This window comes from Hypanus sabinus, chromosome 25, assembly GCF_030144855.1.
Source record: "Hypanus sabinus isolate sHypSab1 chromosome 25, sHypSab1.hap1, whole genome shotgun sequence".
In the NCBI taxonomy this organism is placed as follows: domain Eukaryota; kingdom Metazoa; phylum Chordata; class Chondrichthyes; order Myliobatiformes; family Dasyatidae; genus Hypanus; species Hypanus sabinus.
The window spans coordinates 6,849,037-6,869,417 of NC_082730.1; the positions used below are offsets into that span (position 1 = coordinate 6,849,037).

Consider the following 20,381-nt stretch of genomic DNA (forward strand, 5'->3'; position numbering starts at 1 on the left):
AGAGATAGGCCTCGGCCTATCCTCGCAAGGTTCCTTAGGTCAGAGGATTGAGATTTTGTGCTGCGAGCAGTGAGGGTCAAGGGCAAATTTTCCTGGGACAACAATCATGTTATGATCTTCCCGGAGTTCTCCAAGTTTAAGGAATGTAAGAAGATACTTCGGGGGCGGAATGTGAGCTTTGCGCTGCTTTACCCAGCCAAGCTAAGAATAGAGACTAAGGACGGTTTCAAGTTTTTGGAGTGCCCACGTAAAGCAAGAAAATTTATTGAGGAGATGGGGGAGTTTAACTACACTAGTTAAATTAAACAAGATGTGAGTTGGGTTGTGTTTGTTATTTTTTTAAACTTTGCTGGATTGTATTGTACTGAAACTACCTTATTCTCACGAGGGATGACATACCATTAAGTGTGCTATGTTGACTGTGAAATTGCACTGGCATTGCTTCTGAGCAGTTAAAACTGGTCTGGGTGTTTCACGTACCATAATCCTTTGTGGAAGGGACTTTTGGCCGTGTTCTGTGGCCACTGTTGCATGTGGGAGAGTTTTACGTGCCATTTTGTTACTTTTCAGTTTAAACGGGGGTTTATGAGTCAGTGTCAAAATATTGTAGTGTGTTTGTTTGTCCTAACAGATAAAATATGTTTCACCACATAGAATGTTAACAAACTGGGGGATCCTATAAAAAGGAGAAAAATAATGAATAAGCTTAAGAGACAAAAATGGGATGTGGTATTTCTACAGGAAACACATTTATCAGCAGAGGGATTAGTAAAGCTACTGGGGGGGGGTTTACATCATGTTTTTTACAGCGTAGGGTCAACTAAGAGCAGGGGCGATGTAACACTTATCAATAGGCGGCTGCAGTTTAGATGTGAGAAACAGATCAAAGATGAAGCAGGGTGAATTCTGATTATTTTGGCAGAAGTACAGAAGCGACATATTATTTTAGCAAACATATATGCATCTAATACAGAAGATGCAGGATTTTTTGTTGATCTTGAAGGAAAGTTACATTCTATTGGAGATTATGACATCATACTTGGTGGAGATTTTAATTTGGTAATGGATCCAATCATCGACCGTAGTAAGATGTTGTCATATAGAACCTCAAAACTCACTGTGATGGTGCAAAAAAAATGTGTAAAGCCCTCGAGCTTGTGGATGTTTGGTGCCTTATGAATCCTAATTGGAGGGATTACACATTTTTTTCTGCAGTTCGTAAAATATACACTAGGATTGCTTTCTTCCTAATATCCAAGTCACTTATTCAGTCTGTCTCAATGTGTAATTGGTAATATTATAATATCAGATCATGCTTGTGTTTGCCTAGAGACAATTCTTCAGTATAAGAGAATGCAGTCACATAGATGGAGATCGAATTCTTCCTAGATTCAATATTTAGGCAAGCTATGAGACAACAAATAAATACACCTACGGCCTCCTCGGCAGGGACTAACTGGGAAGCCCTGAAGGCAGTTTTGAAGGGATATACTTCTTATATAAAAAAACAGAATGATCAGAAAATTACAAACTTAGAAAATAAAATCAAAGAGATTGAGACAAAATTGAAGCAGCGGATGTCATCCAAAGATTTGAGAGAACTAACACGTCTGAAATATCAATACAATCTAATATTATCCCAGAAGTAGAATTTTGGCTTTTCAGGGCAAGGCAAAGGCAAGTTGAATCGGGGAGAAAGCTGGCAAGCTTCTGGCAAGATGTATAAAACAGACAGAAGCAATATCTATCATCCCAGCAATTAGATCAGCAACAGGGGATACTTTGACGACACCTGAAGATATGAATGTATCATTCCAAGAGTTTTATCAGGACTTATATACATCAACCTCCAACTCTAGTGAGGAAGAAATTGAAAGCTTTCTGAGGCCATTAGGGTTACCTAAATTGACAAAAGAACAACAATACCTTGATTCCGCTATAACATTGGAAGAAATTACATCAGTGATTAAGACCTTTCCTACTAGGAAAGCTCCTGGCCTAGATGGATTTACAGTGGAATTTTTGAAATGCTACGCAGAGGAGCTAGCTCCATTACTGCTGAATATGTACAATGAGTCTATAGAGCGAGGTAATTTACCCTCTATCACAAGCACTAATCAAATTGATTCTGAAACAGGGTAAAGACCCTTGTCAATTTAAGAAATATAGACCAATTTCCCTAATCCCAATAGATGTGAAAATTTTATCAAAAATCCTTGCAAACCACTTACCAGTAGATACAGTAATAACTCGGTTGATACATAGTGATCAGGTGGGATTTATCAGGGCCGCAGCTTATCTGATAACATCAGGCATCTGGTGAATATTATGTAGTCAGTGGCCGATAATCAGTCACCTATAGCAGTCATCTCACTCGATGTTGAAAAAGCATTTGTTCGGGTGAAATGGGGCATCTGTTTTAAGATTCTTCAATTTTTTGGATTTGGACCTATTTTTAAAAAATGATTAGACTGTTATATAATAACCCTGAATCAACGGTTCAAACTAGTGGTTACATTTTTATCTGTCCCAATTGTTGCCAGCTCAAGCCCCATTAACATATTTTAAGCAATTTGATAAAATAACTAAGGGTTTTATTTGGAATGGTAAACACCCTCGCTTAAACTTTAACAAATTACTATTGCCAGTTGAAAGTGGGGGGGGGGGGGGCGCTTAGGTTTGCCAAAGTTAATATACTATTACTATGCCTTTACTCTGAGGCATTTAGCACATCTATCTCTTCCTCCGGAGAGAGTGCCTCCTTGCTATCGTATTGCATGTTCTGCTCCTCCTCCCATTCCTCCATTACAAAGTTTGTTTATCAAGTTACCTCCTGAGGCAAGGTCTCACCCAATTATATTGCAAATGCATTTGTTCTGGAATAAGGTAGCCAGATTATTTAAATTTAATCCGTATTTGAATGAAGCCTTGAGTATCTGGATGAATCCAAAGTTCTGTATTGATAAGTCTCCTTTCTTCTGGAGGGAATGGCAAGGGAAAGGTTATTGGGAAACCTTTATAATGGTGAGAGTTTAAAACCTTTTAATCAATTAACCCTCCAGTACGATATCATTAGGTCACAATTTTGGAGATATCTTCAACTGCGTCATTTGCTACATACAACTTTTGGTTCTACACAGCAACCCCCACAAGTTGCTATGATACTGTCTACTGTACTGGCTGCATATGGTAAAGATCACGAAGCCTCAACTTATTAGTCAGCTTTAACACAAATCTCCAGGGACAAATTTCTGTTGGGTCTTATAAGAGCATGGGAAAAAGACCTGAGTGTGACTTTTGAGACAAAGGAGTGGGAAAAAAATATGTAAAAATGTCAAATGTGTAGCAGGGGACTATGTTGAAAAATAAATGTACTAGGTTTTCTAAAATCGACTCCTTTTACCTTGGGCCACGTACTTATCAATCATCCCCCCCCCCCCCCCCCCCCCCGGTAGCCAAAGTGGCAGCCTTTGAATGCCATGTCTTACAAACAGTTTGATAGATTGGGCATCGTTAAACAAAAATGGGGCAAATATTTAGGTTTCCTGGGGGGGGGGGAATAGTGATGAATCATATTGCTGAATGGCCGTCTTTCATGTTATTAGAGGTCTAAATTGACACACCTGGGTATTATATTGATATTTATTTCTGCCATGTTTGGTTTTTATTTTATGCATAATTTTATGTTTTGTAGGTTATGATTTACATAATTTCAACACTGACTCAAGGGTTCAGAGAAAATTTTTTAAAAGAATTCAATAAAATTTAAATCATAAAAAAGAGAGAAAATATTTTTATTTTTATCAAAACTAAAGTTAAATTAGTCAGTTCCAAAGAGGCCGTGAAACAGTAATTTAGATATAACTTTGCTAGAAAGGTATGAAGACAGAATCATTAACATCTAACCTTCTCATACTTCTTTAATGTTTAGCTTCATTTGTCACATGCACATTGAAGCTTACAGTGAAATATGTTGTTTGTCAATGACCAGCACAGACAGACCATGCTTCTGGCAACAACATATCATACCCAAAACTTATTAACCCTAATCTATAGGTCTTTAGAATCTGGGAGGAAACCAGAGTCCTTGGGGAAACCTACTCCGTCACGGGGATAACATACAAACCCCCTGCAGACAGTGGCAGGAGTTGAACCCAGCTTGCTAACTGCCATGCCATCATGCTGCCTCAAACATGAGCAGCAGTACATTCTGCTGTGAAATACATTTCAAAGACGGGTTCCCAAAGGAGTAGTTGCAATCATACAATTACTGGATGAGCAGAAATTTGTTTAAACAAGAGCTGACCTCCTCATTGCCTCTCCAAGGTGTAACTGCTGGAAGCAGGTTCATACCAGTGAGTACTATTCACTTCACTATTACAAAACCCACTACCACAAAACTTAGCCAAATTTCATTTAAATAATTAAGTCTTTGCAATTTTGCAAGCTTCTGCTGTGTCCTTCCTAATTCTGATGAAAGGGCTTTGTTAACTCCTTTCACAGACGAGTGACCTGCTGAGTATTTCCAACTTTATTCTACATTTACTTGTGTTGTTTAAACATTGACTGTACACTCAGTGACTGCTTTATCAGGAACCTGTTGTTCGTGGTCTTCTGCTGCTGTCTCTCATCCACTTCAATGTTCGATGTGTGTTCAGATATGCTCTTCTGCACACCATGGAAACGTGTGGTTATTTCAGCTACTGTCAACTGCCTGTCAATTTGAAGAGTCTGGCCTTTCTCCTCTGACCTCGCTCATTAACAAGGCATTTTTGCCCACAAAGTTGCCAATACAACATATGAGCAGAATTAGGCCATTCAGTCCATCCTGTCTGTTCCATTATTCCATCATGCCTGATTTATTATACCTCTCAGCCCTATTCCCCTGCCCTCTCTCCATAACCTTTGACACCCTTACTAATCAAGAAGTAAGGGTTTAAATTTACCCAATAACTTGGCCTCTACAGCTGTCTGTGGTAATGAATTCCACAGAGTCACCACACTCTGGCTGAAGGAATTCCCCTCACCTCTGTTCTAAAGGGATATTCTTCTATTCTGTTGCTGTGGCCTATGGTCCTGGTCTCCCTCAATATAGGAAACATTGTGTCGACATCCACTTGATCTAGGCCTTTCAATATTCAATAGTTTTCAATGAGATCCACCCGCTAATTCTTCTAAGCTCCACCAAATAGAGGCCCAGAGCCATCAAATGCTTCTCATTATTCTCATGAACCTCCTCTAGACCCTCTCCAATGCCACTCACTGGATGTTTTTCTTTCTCGCACCATTCTCTATAAAATCTAGAGACTACTTTGTGTGAAATTCCCAGATCAGCAGTTTCTGAGATACTCATGTCACCCCGCTCAGCATCAACAATCATTCCACAAAGTCACTTAGATCACATTTCTTCCCTATTCTGATGTTTGGTCTGAACCTCTTGACCATGTCTGCATGCTTTCATGCACTGAATCGCTGCCACATGATTGGCTGATTAGATATTTGCATTAAAGAGCAGCGGTACATGAACAACAAGGGTTCCCAACCTTTCTTATGCCATGGATCAATACCATTCTGCAAGGGTTCTGTGCGCCCCAGGCTGGGAACATTTGCTCAACCACATCCATATCTGAGTGTGTATAAAAATATGTCAGTGTGATTAGTGGTATACAGATCCTTTAGAGAAGTCATTCACCAAATAAGGTTAAGGGGAGATGCCACAGATAAGTAGTAGTTCATGAGTGGTTTGGATCAGATCTCTGAAGCTAACTATTAGCAGGAAATGAATCAAATATTTGTACTTTGATAATAAATTGACTTTGAACTTTGAGATGACTCAAGGATCTAGGGAGCAGAATTAAAATTCTTTTGAACAAAATGGTAGGGTTCACACACTTTACACGAGTAGTTTTAAGATCTACCTGCTGAAATACTAGAGAACATGCATTTTAGTACATGCCTCATATCTGTGTGCCAGCTGGTGACGTAGTGGCATCAGCGCTGGACTTCGGGGCGAGAGGTCCTGAGTTTGAATCCGGCCAGCTCCCTTGCCAAGGTAAGGAGAACACAACTGGAGAAGGTTTCAGATGCCCAAGTACTCAACAAACACAAACACAAACACACACACACACACACACACACACACACACACACACACACACACACACACACACACACACACACACACACACACACACACACACACACACACACACACACACACACACACACACACACACCTGTAGTGATGCCCAGACAGCATAACCCTCAGCCCTCTGTACTTTTGAATCCCACCCAGGATGCCTTACACTTCACGAAACATTCTTTTTATGAAAATTAGCATTACTTGTCATTTTGTCATCAAAATATACAGTGAAATGCGTTGTTTGCATCAAATCAAATCAGCAAGGATTATCCTGGGAAGCCCATAATTGTCGCCACGCTTCCGATGCCAACATAGCACGTCCACGACTCACGGACAATAATCATACGTCGTTGCATTGCGGAAAGAAAACCTTAGCACTTGTGCATTCTTGCAACACGCCTGCTATTTATGCTCATTACAATCAAATCTCTATGTTCTCATAAGTATTACTAAGATGTACAGGCCTAAGGAGTCACGCCATCCAATTTACAACCAATCGACCAGCTGACCTCCTAATTGGTACGTCATTGAAATGTGAGAGGAAACTGGAGCACCCAGAAGCACTCCATTATTGCCATTTGTGCAATTTGGGTTTTTGATGTTTACTTTAGAAGGGTTCCACGGTGTTTTGTTTCATGGCTGTCTGTGGGAAGATGAATCTCAGGGTTGTATACTGTATACAAACTTTGCTAATAAATGTACTTTGAACTTTGAAAGCCACATGGTCACAGGGAGAAAATACAAACTCCTGATTGGCAGGAGGAACTGAGCCCAGGTCACTGACTCTGAAATAGCATTATGCTAACCACTGCACTACCATGCAGCCCATATATACTGTGAACTCTTAAAGAATTTTTCTTAAAATACAGCAACCATACAGAAAATGTCTATAGGTGGTGGGGTGGAGATACATCTCTACCAAAGGAGGTGTAAGGTGCTCCTTCCCTTCGCTAGCCTGCAGGTCATTCTTGGATAAGATGTAGCGCCTGCTTAGCTCCCCCACCCCCCCCACCCCGCCGATCAGGGTCACATGAAGTATGGGAGCAGCTGGTGCAGATCACAAGTCCTGGTTATGTGACCACTGACACCAGGCAGACAATCTCTGAAGAGTATTGTAAATGGCTGGGGTCACCCATCTTGTAAAGACACTGCCCAGAAGGCAGCAATGGCAAACCACTACTGCAGAAAAGCTTGCCAAGAATAATCATGGTCATGGGAAGACCATGATCACCCACATCATACAACACATCACATAATGATGACAATGATAAAGAAATCTAAATCACCCCCTAAAGTGAAGTAATTGAGTAATTGAATAGTAAACACAAGATAATTACCAGTGGTCGGTCACGGTGTGTGTTTACGGCTTCAACATTCAGGTAAATGGATTCCATTTTACAACCTGAAAGGAAGGAAAGGTTTATATAGGATCAGGTAAGTGAACGTGGTCACCCTGGTGATTGGTGAGACAATGCAGCATGAGTGTAGATACAAAGACACCATTCACAGCGGGTCCCAAACCATCATCTGACATGGAAAATATTTACTGTTCAGTGTCAAGAGAAGCTAATCATTTAATTTGAACCTGATGTGATGGAATTTAATCTTGCACTTTGTTCTTATTTAAAGGATCAAAGGTAAACTCAGCATTGCTCTTCTCATTGCTGCCATAAGGGAGGAGGTACAGAAGCCAGAAGCCACACACTCAACGATACAGGAACTGCTTCTTCCCCTCTGCCATCCATCTTCTGAATGGACTGAACCCACGAACACTGCCTCACTACTTTTTAAAAATTTCTTATTTTATTACATTATACTTATTATAACTCAGTTTCTTTTCTATTATTACATATTGCATTGTATTGCTGTCGCAAAGTCGACAAATTTCATGACACGTCGCTGATATTAAACCTGATTCTGATAAGCATTTTTGCCATATACATTTACCTAAGTTAGGAATTTGTTGTGGTCTGTTAGTACAAAATGCAACAAAAAATAACATTCAACAACTATAAAGAATTTAAAAATATGTAACGTTAGAGGTTAAAGAATGGATATGGAATAAAATGTGCATAAATAAATGCCAGTTTACAATGTAAACAAAATTATAAAAATGGTTTAAAGTGCAGTGCGGTGATGGGGGTCAACAATAGATGGGGAGATGGGTGTGGGGTAACTAGAATGTTTGACTGGGAGTTAAAGGTAAAACATTAATGATTATTTCATAGATTTTACCTCCATTAATTCAGATTCAAATATTTATCACGTGTACATGCAAACATGCAGTGAAATGCAACAACACATTTGATAAGCATAACTTAACAAATCCACTGAAAGAGCGGCAATTATTTTAGATAGGGCATAAGGGGAAAATTAAACTACCACTTGAGACACTGTCATTCACATGAATGAGTTGATGCTGAACTCAGGCACATTCATATAAAAATTTCAATCAGTTGGTTTGATTGTTTGGGAGCATAACCTTCCTGACAGATTGTTGATGGTTGAGGCATGCATGCACTCCTCACAATCATTCAACAAGCAAAAGTTCTTTATCTGCTCAAGATGGGGTTGCTACAACAGTCTGGGGATTTTCCTGATCATGAGGAATTTTGAGAGGAACATCCTAAGACAAGCCCAAATTTGACTCTGCTTGTTTTTACTGCTTTTTAAATTAATTTACTTCAAATTTTGAATAAATATCTGCAATAACTTACATTTATGGTGTGTTTTATAGCAGTAATAAATCCCATGAAGTGTAATGTGCAAAATAGAATGCAAAGGAAAAGAATTTGGGTAGATGTTTAAAACCCTTGAGCAGGGAGGGTGCCTCAAAATCAGGGGTTCCCAACCTTTTTTTTTACCGTGGACTCCTACCATTAACCGAGGGGTCCACAGGTCCCAGGCTGGGAAACCCTGCTCTAAATGGTGTAAGAATCACAAGGGGCATAAACAAGATTAATGCACTCAGTCTTCTTCCCAGGGTTTGGTAATCAAGAATGAGAGAGCACAGGCTTAAGGTGAAAGGAGAAAGATTAAAGGGGAACTTGAAGGTCATTTTTGTTTTACACGGAGGGTGGTATGGAAGTGTAACGAGCTACCGGAGAAGGTGGTTGAGGCAGATACAATAACAACATTTAAAAGACCGCTGGACAGGTTCATGGAGTGGAAAAGTTTAAAGGATTGTGGGCCAAATGCTTGTAGGTTGTACTGGATAAATTTGGGCCCAAGGGCCTGTTTCTAAGCTGCCTGACTCTATGACTATAAATGAGGGACATCAAAGTGGACAGGGAAGTGTTATGAGTGCTGAACTGACCTGATGGAAATGGGGTGCGGAGTTAACCATCCCCCCCCTTTTAGAACTATGAACTTGTGCTATTGCTATGCTGTTAATGAGAGAGAGAGATGAAGCACAGAGGCAGGAACATCTGCTACAGATAATAGAGAGAGACACACACATTTGATTTATGTATTATGGCTTCTTCCTGGATTGTTTACCTTTCACTACAAGGATGTTACTTTGCTCGTTAACATTCCTAAGGAGACAGCAGGAGTGGCCTGATTTGATGGACGTGGTCATTTTGAGTTGATGAATAGTTGATACCCCGTCAGTGGGGATAAAAGACAGGTGTGGGGAGACACCCTCAGACACACCAGTAGACACTGGAAGAGGGTGAGTGCACCCACAGGAAGGTGGGGGCTTCGGACTGAATCAGATCAGTCAACAAAGTTCACAGTCTGACGGCAGGGCCGGTGGGGACTTGTGTGTGTGTCCACTCATGCCAGAGTGACAAGTCCACCACAGAAGAACGGTCTAGCCAGAGGACGGAGGGGTCATAACTGAATGACCACAATGGTACGAAGGAATAAGAAGACACAGAAGGTTTGCCCGCTGCAGCTGTTACATCTCGCTCGCTCTCTCTCTCTCTCCAACAAATTACAATACAACTGCAACTACCTCAGCACACATGAACTGAACTCTATATCTTCTTACGACAATTCATTTACCCCTAGACATTGATAAGAGTTTGTTTATTATTATTGATTATTATTCCTACACTTCTATGTTTATTATTGCCAACCTGTTTTAAATGTATATTTGCATTTTTGATACTGTATTGTGTAGTTTACTAATAAACACCTTTAGTTTTCGGTACCACCAGACTCCAACAGATTCTTCTAATTCTGCTGGTCTGTAAGCCCAGTTACAGGGTACGTAACAAATTGGGGCCTCGTCTTGGGATTTGATTACCAAATTGGGGGGCCGGTGAATCGGGATAGAAGTCCCTTATCTGATCTGGTTGTGTGAATAACCAGACGGGAAACCAGCAGAGATGGAGATTGACAAATTTTTAAAAGAACCAACTACGGGGGCATTAGAGGATGCCAGAAATGTGCAATTGTTGGTTATTGTGAGACAATTGAATCTCTCGGTAGTGAAACCGGCGATGAGGAAGTTGGAGATACAGAGGGTGATAGCTATGTATTATGTATCCCAAGGTGTGTTCCCATCGGGGGCATTGGATCTGTTCCCTGAGAGGAAACCAACCGAGGGTGAGCTTCAGTTACAGTTAGAAAAATTAAGGTTGGCTGAGGAGGAAAAGAAGAGGGAGCATGAACTCCGGATAAGACAGCTGAAGGCAGAGAGAGAAAGGGAGAAGGAAGAAGTTGAAAGGCAGAGAGAGGAAAGGGAGGAGGAAGAGGGAGCATGAGCTTCGAGTAAGGAGGCTGGAGCTGGAGGCTGAGAAGAAATGGGAAGAGAGGCAGTTTGAGCTGGAAAAAGAGAAGTTAAAGGCAGCACAGGGAAGGGACCAGGCAGCAGACCCAAACAAGGGGTTCAGGATTGGTCAGGAGATTAAGTTGGTACCCCCATTCGAGGAGATGGATGTCGATAGGTACTTCCTCCATTTTGAAAAAGTGGCTTTGAATCAGAACTGGCCTAAGGAGAAATGGGCTGTTCTGTTGCAGAGTGTACTTAGGGGGAAGGCTCTGCAAGCCTATTCGCCATTGTCTATGGACGAGGCTAAAGATTATGATGAAGTAAAAAGGGCTAAACTAAGGAGTTATGAATTGGTTCCAGAGGCATATCGGCCGAAATTCTGGAATTTGAGGAAGCCATGGGACCACACGTATTTAGAGTTTGCCCGTGAGATGCAAATGTATTGTGAACGGTGGTGCACCTCTAAAGGGGTCGCTTGAGATTATGACAAACTGCTACAGTTAATGCTGATTGAGCAGTTCAAAGGTTGTATCCCTGAAGGTATGAAGATGTATTTGGACGAGAAGGAGACAGAGACTCTCTCTGCGACTGCCAAATTAGCAGACGAGTATGCCTTAACCCACAAGACAAAATTTCCCCCAAATAAGAGCTACCACAGAGGTAGTAGGGACGATAGAGAAAGCCCACTGGCTAAATCTGAGAATAAGCTGGGGACTACCGGAAAAGGCAAAGAGGAGGAAAAGCAGGTTGGCAAGAAGGCTCCCAGCTTTACGTGTTATAACTGTGGGAAAGCTGGCTACATAGCATCTAAGTGCTTTGCTCTGAAGAAGGAGATAGGAAAGGGAAAGACGGTAACTCCAACTGGTTGCATTGAGCCGGTCAGCAGACCAATGAGGAAGATTAGGTTAGATAGAGCCCAAGAGGGGCGTGAGAGGTTTATTTCGGAAGGGATGGTATCTGTGAAGGAAGGAGAAACCCCAGTTCCAGTGTGAATCTGGAGAGATACTGGGGACGTGTATTCAGCAGTGAAGCTGACAAGCAAGCCTGTAAGTGCTGAGGACCCGCCCATAGATTCCAAGATTTATCCCGCCTGCGCAATAACTCGCAGCATGTCTAGAAAGGTGGCTGAGACAGGAACCAGCTTAAATGAGTCCAGTGCTGATTTAGCAGAGACGTTTTTACCGGCCTTGTACCAGGAGGGGTTAGAGTATGGTAAAGTGGAGAATAGTGGGGTTAAGGAAAGTAAGGGAGACGAAGCAGATCTAGTATTGTCAAGGAACGGAATTTTGACGCGGGCCCATAAGATACCCCTAGGTGGGCATTTTGGAGTGAGGAAGGAGGTTATGGAGGCACAGAGCCAAGATGAGAAACAGATGGGGCAGCTAGAAGGTCCAGGGTTGGACACTGGTGATTTATGTAGCTTGACAGAGCTGGTTGTAGTTGAAGAATTTAAGTGTGTTCCCGATGATATAAGGGCAGTCCTAGATGAAAAGGATGCCGCTACCTTGAAGGAGTCTGCTGGATTAGCAGACGAAGTTGTCTTAACCCGCAGGGTTGAGTTTACTCCAGATGGGAGTTGCCCAGAGAGTAACTGGGAGAATCAGGGGAACTTGGAATTTGAAAGGGGGACTGGTATTGGAAGCCTAGAAGAGGCAGCTGTCCCACTGGCCTGTGTTCAGGTTGTTGAAGTACCTGTGGAGTCACAGGGTACTGAACCTTGTGTTGAAGCTCAGGAAAAGTCTGAGGTATCTGACTTGGTTAAAAAGGAATGCAGTCCTTTTGGGTAAGATGGACTTGGTTCAGTGAAGAAAGGGTTAACCTTGGCACCAGTAGATAGTGAGGATTCTCAGTCACTTGTGTTAAAAGTTAGTGATGAGATGAAAACTGGTGATGTGGATGTTATTGAAGATACTGAGGGGAAAAGTGTTACTAAACTTTTAAATAAAGTAAATTTAAAGTCGAGTTTGGTTTCAGAACTGTTAATAAAAGTGAAGGGACCATTAACTAAACAATGGTCTGTTAACAAGGTGCCTGCAAATCAATTACAGTTTGTTTTGAAATTTAAAGATAAACAACTTGATGTTCTTCAAGTATGTGATTTGGAGAGACAGAACTTGAAGTGTTGTTCTGACCAAGAGGGATCATCTGCAGATGCTAAATTGGAAACTAATAGAATTAAAGATCCTGAAGATAAAATTAATGACCTGCTTAAAATTAATGGGTGGTGTGGAAGTTCAGCAAACGGGCTTAGTTTGGAAAACATTAGTGATAAGCTAGCCCCGTGAAAGGAGTCTGTGAAGGCCTATTCCACACTGGTGAGCAAGCTAACCACGTGAGAGTTAAGTGGAAAAGAGGCAAGGGTTGAATAACAGGGTCTGGTTTTGCGGGAATTTGACTTTTTGTTAGACGAAGCTTGTGAATAATAAAGACCATATCATAGAAGATTGACTGAATGTTAAGTTTAAAAGTGAAATATTGATTAGTATTTGCACAAACTTCTGTAATGTAATACATTATAATCACACATGTATTAGTTCACACTTTGTAATATACACCTAAGCCAAGAACACAACCCATTGGTATTTTTTTGGCTAACATGAAGAATAAAAATAGACGGTTATTAAGTTGGAGTCCTTTGTTACAAGAATTCGATATTAAAATACAACATGTAAAGGGGAGTGACAATGTAATTGCTGATTGTTTATCTAGGTGTTAATTTGAAAGTATATCTGTATTATTCTTGTAGTTAATGATCACTTCTGTATTATATTAAATTCTGTAGTATGCTTTACTAGTTAATTTTCACCCTGGTGAAAATTCTTTGATGGATGGGGGTGCCTTGATGGATGGTGGTGTTATGAGTGCTGAACAGACCTGACGGAAATGCGGTGCGGAGTTAACCATTCCCCCCCCCCCCCCCCTTTGAGAACTATGAACTAGTGCTATTGCTATGCTGCTAATGAGAGAGAGAGATGAAGCACAGAGGCAGGAACATCTGCTGCAGATAATAGAGAGAGAGACACACACATTTGATTTATGTATTATGGCTTCTTCCTGGATTGTTTACGTTTTACTACAAGGACATTACTTTGCACTTTAACATTCCTAAGGAGACAGCAGGAGTGGCCTGATTTGATGGACATGATCATTTTGAGTTGATGGATGGCTGATACCCCATCAGTGGGGATAAAAGACAGGTGTGGGGAGACACCCTCAGACACACCAGTAGACACTGGAAGAAGGTGGGTGCACCCACAGGAAGGTGGGGGCTTCGAACTGAATCAGGAGATCGGTCAGTAAAGCTCACAGTCTAACGGCAGGACTGGTGGGGACTTGTGTGTGTGTCCACTCATGCCAGAGTGATGAGTCCTCCACAGAAGAACGGTCTGGCCAGAGGACGGAGGGATCATAACCGAATGACCACAATGGTACGAAGGAATAAGAAGACAACAGAAGGTTTGCCTGCTGCAGCTGTTACATCTCGCTCGCGCTCTCTCTCTCTCCAACAAATTACAATACAACTGCAACTACCTCAGCACACATGAACTGAACTGAACTCTATATCCTCTTATGACAATTCATTTACCCCTAGACATTGATAGAGTTTGTTTATTATTATTATTATTCCTACACTTCTATGTTTATTATTGCTAACCTATTTTATATGTATATTTGCATTTTTGATACTGTATTGTGTAGTTTACTAATAAACACTTTCAGTTTTTGGTACCACCAGACTCCAACAGATTCTTCTATTTCTGCTGGTCTGTAAACCCACTTACGGGGTATGTAACAGAAGTAGTGCAGTTTAGGGTGTGGCTATTGAAGGCATGGGTGACTAATGTGGGGTAAAGACAGCACAACCTTCAGAAGCACAAACAGAAGTGAGAAATTGAGGTTTGGCAAATATGTTACCTTCACCTGCTTCAGTTTTAAAGCACTTCATTAAACACAGCACAAACCATTTATTAATTATTGTATACTGTACTTCCTAGTAGGATACATGGACTTTTAACCTTACAATCCACGTCATTATCCACCTTGTCTTTCTACCGTGCTGCAGCTCCAGAACTTAAAATCTCATCTCTGAAGAGTATTGATAGTGGCTGAGGTCACTTGTCTTGTAAAAACACTTCTGTAGAACAATTTGCCAAGAACAGTCATAGTCATGGAAAGACCATGATCGCCCAAGTCATACGACATGGCACATAATATATAATTATATTTATTTACTATGTTATTTATTTTTCTATTTGCATAGAATTTACTTGCACATTGTTTGTCAGTCTGTGTGTAGTTTTTCATTGACTCTATTGTATTTCTTTGTTCTACCGTAAATGCCTGCAAAAAATGTATCTCAGTGTAGTATATGAACTTTGGACACTGCATTTTCTCTGCTGTTTACTCCACCCTGTTATTGTTCTGCCTGAATGCACTTTGTAATGAATTGTTCTCCATGAATTGTTTGCAGAACATGTTTTTCCACCGAACCCTAGCACACGGCAGTAATAAACTAATTCTAATCGCAACCAATTCCAAGAATCGATGCAGGCTTCATGCCAGACTGGAGAAAACCGAAAACAATGGGCGTGTGTTGGCTGTAATCTAATATACGTTCGAACCATTTCATAAGACTCTGCAACTAAAATGCAGTGTCATTCCTTAAGGTCAAGTATTTAAAAAATGTTATACTTGTGCAAGTCAATTTGAGAAGCTAGTCATCTAACTGGCCTGCCCCTCTGGTCACTGTTAGTTGCAGGAAAGCCAGTGATAAGGAAAAAAGTATATTACTAACCATAAGCAACAGGCGTCAGTTTCAGAACTGTGTGGAGAGGACACTTCAAGTATGGCAGTTCATCTGTAAAAAAAAAGAGAAAATCACAGAATCCTACGGGCATTTAGCCTATCTTATCCATGCCGACCATGCGGCTGAGCTACCATAACTCCATTTGCCTGCATTGGAATATGCAGTTCCTTTAGGTTGTCATAGCTGGGATTGGTAGTGGGGGTCAAGCTCCCACTACCTATTAAATGTTCCCAATGGCATGTACCTCAAACAGCCTCTGACAACCAAGTCCAGCTCCTGGCCTTCACGCGTGGCTTAGCTATGAAGCCCAGCAGAACTGTTTCTACTGACATGAGAAGGGGCAAAGGCGAGTTACTGGTGCCTTAAAACCAATCGCTTCAGGCAGATGGGGCTCATCAGCCATTGTTGGCAGCTCATCTAGGAGAATGAAAAGTGATCTGTCTTGCACCTATACCTACTCATGGGGAAGGCTTCGGGAGTAAACGCCAAGGGTAAAATCCGGAGCTGGAGTTCCAATGGTAGTCCTGCATTCAGTTCAACGCAGACTGGCAACACCTTCGACACTGCTGGTGACAAACTGTATTGGTCTCAGGCGTTCCTTTGGATTAATCAGATATGTGGAGGCGGGGAACATGCTACATGGCAACAATTTGCTCTCCATATTGTACTGTCCGGGCTTGTGTATCTAGGATGCAACATCCATGGTCGACTCTGACCCAACAGTGACCTCAACTCAGAACCTGCAGTACTGTGCAAAAGTCTTAGGCACTCTTATCTACATACTGTATCTGTGCCTAATACCTTTGCACAGTACTGTATCTACCTTGATAATAAACTTACTTTGAACTCTTAACTTGTTCTTTCCTATCTCTGGAATTGTCGTCACTGTTTGTTTGTTCAGAGGTTGTGGCAGTCTCTGGCAATGATAGTGCTTTGAATGCACCTGATCTTTAAGAGCATTTCAGAGTCGATCACTTTGGTGAGCCTGGGAACCCTGTCTTACCGACAGAGTGATGTCAATTTGTGTGAAATGTTTCTGTAGCTTTATCCAAGGTGTAAAGTACGTGAATGTGATGAATAAAAAATCCTTATGTTAATCAGTACAAATTGTACAAAATGATAAGAAGCATAGATTGTGAGCACAGCCAGAGACTTTCCCCCAGGGCGGAAATGTCCCTGGGGAGGTACACACAATTTTAAGGCGATTGGAGGGAAGTATGGGGGCGGGGGGTGATGTCAAAGGTAGGCTTTTTACACAGAGTGGTGAGTGTGTGGAACATGCTGCCAGGGGTAGAAGAGAGGCAGATACATTAGGAACATTTAAGAGACTCTTAGATGAAAGAAACTGGAGGGCTATATAGGAGGGAAGGGTTAGATTGATTGTAAAGTAGGTTAAAAGTTGGCCTAACATCATGGGTTGAAGGGCCTGTACTGTTCTATGCTCAGTGTTTTTAATTAGAACTAGAAAGATAATAAAACACAGATGAGTACAGCACAGGATTAGGCCATTCGGCCCATAATGTTGTGCTGAACCAGCTAAAAAGCAAATCAAAAACACCCAAATACTAATCCCTCCAACCTACACAATGTCCATATCCCTCCATCGTCCTTAAATCCATATGTCGACCCAAATTTTTCTTAAAAACCTTTAATGTATTTTCCTCTAGCACCTGTTATGCCCGCAGCCCATTCCTTTGTGAGAATCGCAAGAGCACTAGTTGGGGGGGGGGGGGGTCAGTAGACCCAGGAAATGGGAGAGAGACGTGCCGGATGTCTTGTTCCCCAGCGATGCAAAATAACGCGATATTGACCATTGTCTCCTGGAGACCATGTTTGTGGATTGGGAACTATGCTACGTGCAAGCCCTCGGGCAAAGTGGGCTGGTTGAGAGAGAGATTGCATCATCCCAACTTGATTGACATCTGAGACCCCGTGAGGAAGTATAAAAGAGGGTCTGGGGGAACAACCCCTTCAGACGCACCAGAAGAAACGCTAACGATACCGTAGTAGCGGGAAGCCATTGGAAGGAAGCCACGTGCGTTCGGTTCCCCTTTTGCTTGGGAGCCAGTGACAGGTACCACAGAACCGATGTTTCGAACTAACAATGGGGAACCAACTTTCCCGATTCAACGGATTTGCTTCATAAAAGACCCGGACAAGCTTCTTTTCTCACAAATCTCTCTCTCTCCAACAAGTGAAAACCCAGCGGTCCCCAAAGGCTGAAGCCTGCAGGAACTGAGTGACTTTTATATTTCCATCGGACAATATATTATCCCCTAGACAAACGATTGAGCTGTTTCTTATTGATGGTTATTATTAGACCCGCACTTTTAGATTGAGTAGTGACGACGTATATTATCTGAATGTTTGTATTAATCTTATTTTTGTGCCCCTTTATAAATAAAGACTTTTAAAAATAGTACCATCAGACTTCAACGGACCTCTCTATCTTTGCTGGTAAGTGACCTAGTTACGGGGTACGTAACACACCACACCAGGAGGTCGTGGGAAACAACGGTTTAGGAACACCAAGTGAACGGGGGACACAGCTAGTTGAGTTCTGTCAAGAAAACCACCTCTGTACAATGAACACGGTGTTTCATCAACACCCTCGGCACAAATACAGCTCCTGATGGTAAAACCAGGAACAAGATTGATAATATCCTCACCAACAAATGATGATAATCAAATATTCTAAAATGCAGGACATATCCAGGAGCTGACTGTGATACTGATCATCAACTGCTGTTGGCCAAGGTGAAGGTCAGGGTTAAGGACGTAAAATGAGCAAAACCACCAGTCAGATATGATCTCTCACACTCATTCAGCATAGAGGCTTCAACAGCTTTGAAGCCCTGCTGAACTTACAAGAAGAGGTCAATCCAGAAGAACTTTGGAACGCAAGAAGAGATGCAGTGACAACAGCAGCAGAGAAACACATTCCAAAGCGACGCAAGCACAAAGGCACAGAATGGATCACAAATGAAACACTGTATGCAGTAGAAAAGAAGAGATTGGTGAAAGGTCAGAAGGGAACCACCTCATGTTCAGTCACTCCTGTGACTCCAGTGCCTGGCATCACTTTATGGACAAATATATAAGCTATCTTATATTTTTAACTATAAGATTATGCTTTTAACTATTGTCTTCCTTATCTCATTGTGCTTTTTTGTGCTATATTAGATCCAGAGTAACAATAATTTTGTTCTCCTTTACACTTGTCTACTCGAAATGACATTAAACAACCTTGTATGTTGTGATTGTAGCTGAACACAATCAGCTGCCACTTTAACGTATGGTCTTTGGAATGTGGGAGGAAATTCATGTGGTCACAGAGAGAACATACAAACTCCTTACCAGGGCTGCTGGTTCTGTAAGAGAGTTGTAGTAACTTTTATTCTATGGTGCCATCCCCAAAAAATGACAGAAATCATAGAAACAGGCCTTCAGCCCATCGAGCCTCACCCATTCTGACCATTAATCACCCATTTAAACTAATCTTACATTGCAAAGATCAAGGAATTGAGGGTTATGGGGAAGTAGCACAGATGAGTTGAGAGCAGCAGAGATCAACTATGATCACAATCACAACTATGATAGGGATGGCTTGAGGGGCTAATTTTCTTGACAATCTGTCCCCCTCTGAGGATAAGGGAGCAACTTAGAATGGTGTCAGTAAACTGCATTTGGCACATGGGAATAAAAGATGAACGATGCATTGTAGGTGCTAATATTCTTTGAACTCATGATAATTTTAGTGTGTATTTAGGTCGTTGAAAACGTAAAATGTGTAACAGCATCTAACTACTTAAGGAAAATATGCATAACTGAACAGACCCCAATCGGCAGCAACATCTATAGGTGCGTAGTGGAGAGTGTATTGACTAGCTGCACCATGGTCTGTTGTGAAAAAACACCAATGGCTTTCAACAGAAAATCCTACAAAAGGTAGTGAATTCAGCCCAGTCTATCACAGGTAAAGTCCCTCCCTCCCCTCCACAAGAGCACATCTACGTGAAATGCAGTCGTGGGAAAGCAGCATCCATCATCATAGATTCCTACCACCAAGGTCATGCTCTTTTCTCGCTGCTACCATCAATCAGGTAGAAAGTACAAGAGCCTCAGGACTCACACCTCCAAGTTCAAAAACAGTTACTAGCCCTCAACCATCAGGCTTTTGAATAAAAAAGGACATCTACATTCACTTGTCCCATCATTGAAAAGTTCCCACAACCAATGGTCTCACTTTAAGGACCCTTTACCTTGTTATTTCATGTTCTTGTTATTTATTGCTATTTATTTATATTTGCATTTGCACAGTTTGATGTCTTCTGCACTCTGGTTGATCGTTCATTGATCCTGTTATAGTTACTATTCTATAGATTTGCTGTGGATGTCCACAGGTAAATAAATCTCAGAGTTGTTTATGGTAACACATATGAACTTGGGTAATAACATTTAATTTGAACTGAGGCCCAGAAAGCAGGAAACTGGAGGTGTTGGGACAAAACAATGCACTCAGCACCCTGGGGTCAGGGGTCAGGGTGAGTAAGCCAGTGAGAGCACACTTTCTGAATGTCAACATCTGCTGGAGCGCCCGGAGATTGGGTTGAACAAAACCACTGCCACTCTAACCTGGTGAAACCAAGTGTAGGTTCATACACATAAAAGTCACTGTGAAACTCAGGACAGGGAAGAAAAATGCTTCACAA

General features: G+C 41.5%; 2 protein-coding genes across 3 annotated transcripts in view; one reads left to right on the plus strand and one right to left on the minus strand.

The window, feature by feature from the left end:
• Positions 1–8,063, plus strand: part of LOC132380956 (uncharacterized) — a 48,814-nt gene extending 40,751 nt beyond the window's left edge. The window contains exon 3 of the mRNA XM_059949983.1: positions 7,772–8,063. Within this exon, the coding sequence (XP_059805966.1) occupies positions 7,772–7,815 (44 nt within the window). The 3' untranslated portion in view covers positions 7,816–8,063. The remainder of the gene's footprint in view (positions 1–7,771) is intronic.
• LOC132380954 (6-phosphofructo-2-kinase/fructose-2,6-bisphosphatase 2-like) overlaps positions 1–20,381 on the minus strand; it is a 129,659-nt gene that overhangs the window by 34,996 nt on the left and 74,282 nt on the right. For both annotated transcript variants that reach the window (XM_059949976.1, XM_059949975.1), the window contains exons 12-13: positions 15,658–15,720; positions 7,480–7,544 (exon numbers count right to left, since the gene is read on the minus strand). In XM_059949976.1, the coding sequence (XP_059805959.1) occupies positions 7,480–7,544; positions 15,658–15,720 (128 nt within the window). The remainder of the gene's footprint in view (positions 1–7,479; positions 7,545–15,657; positions 15,721–20,381) is intronic.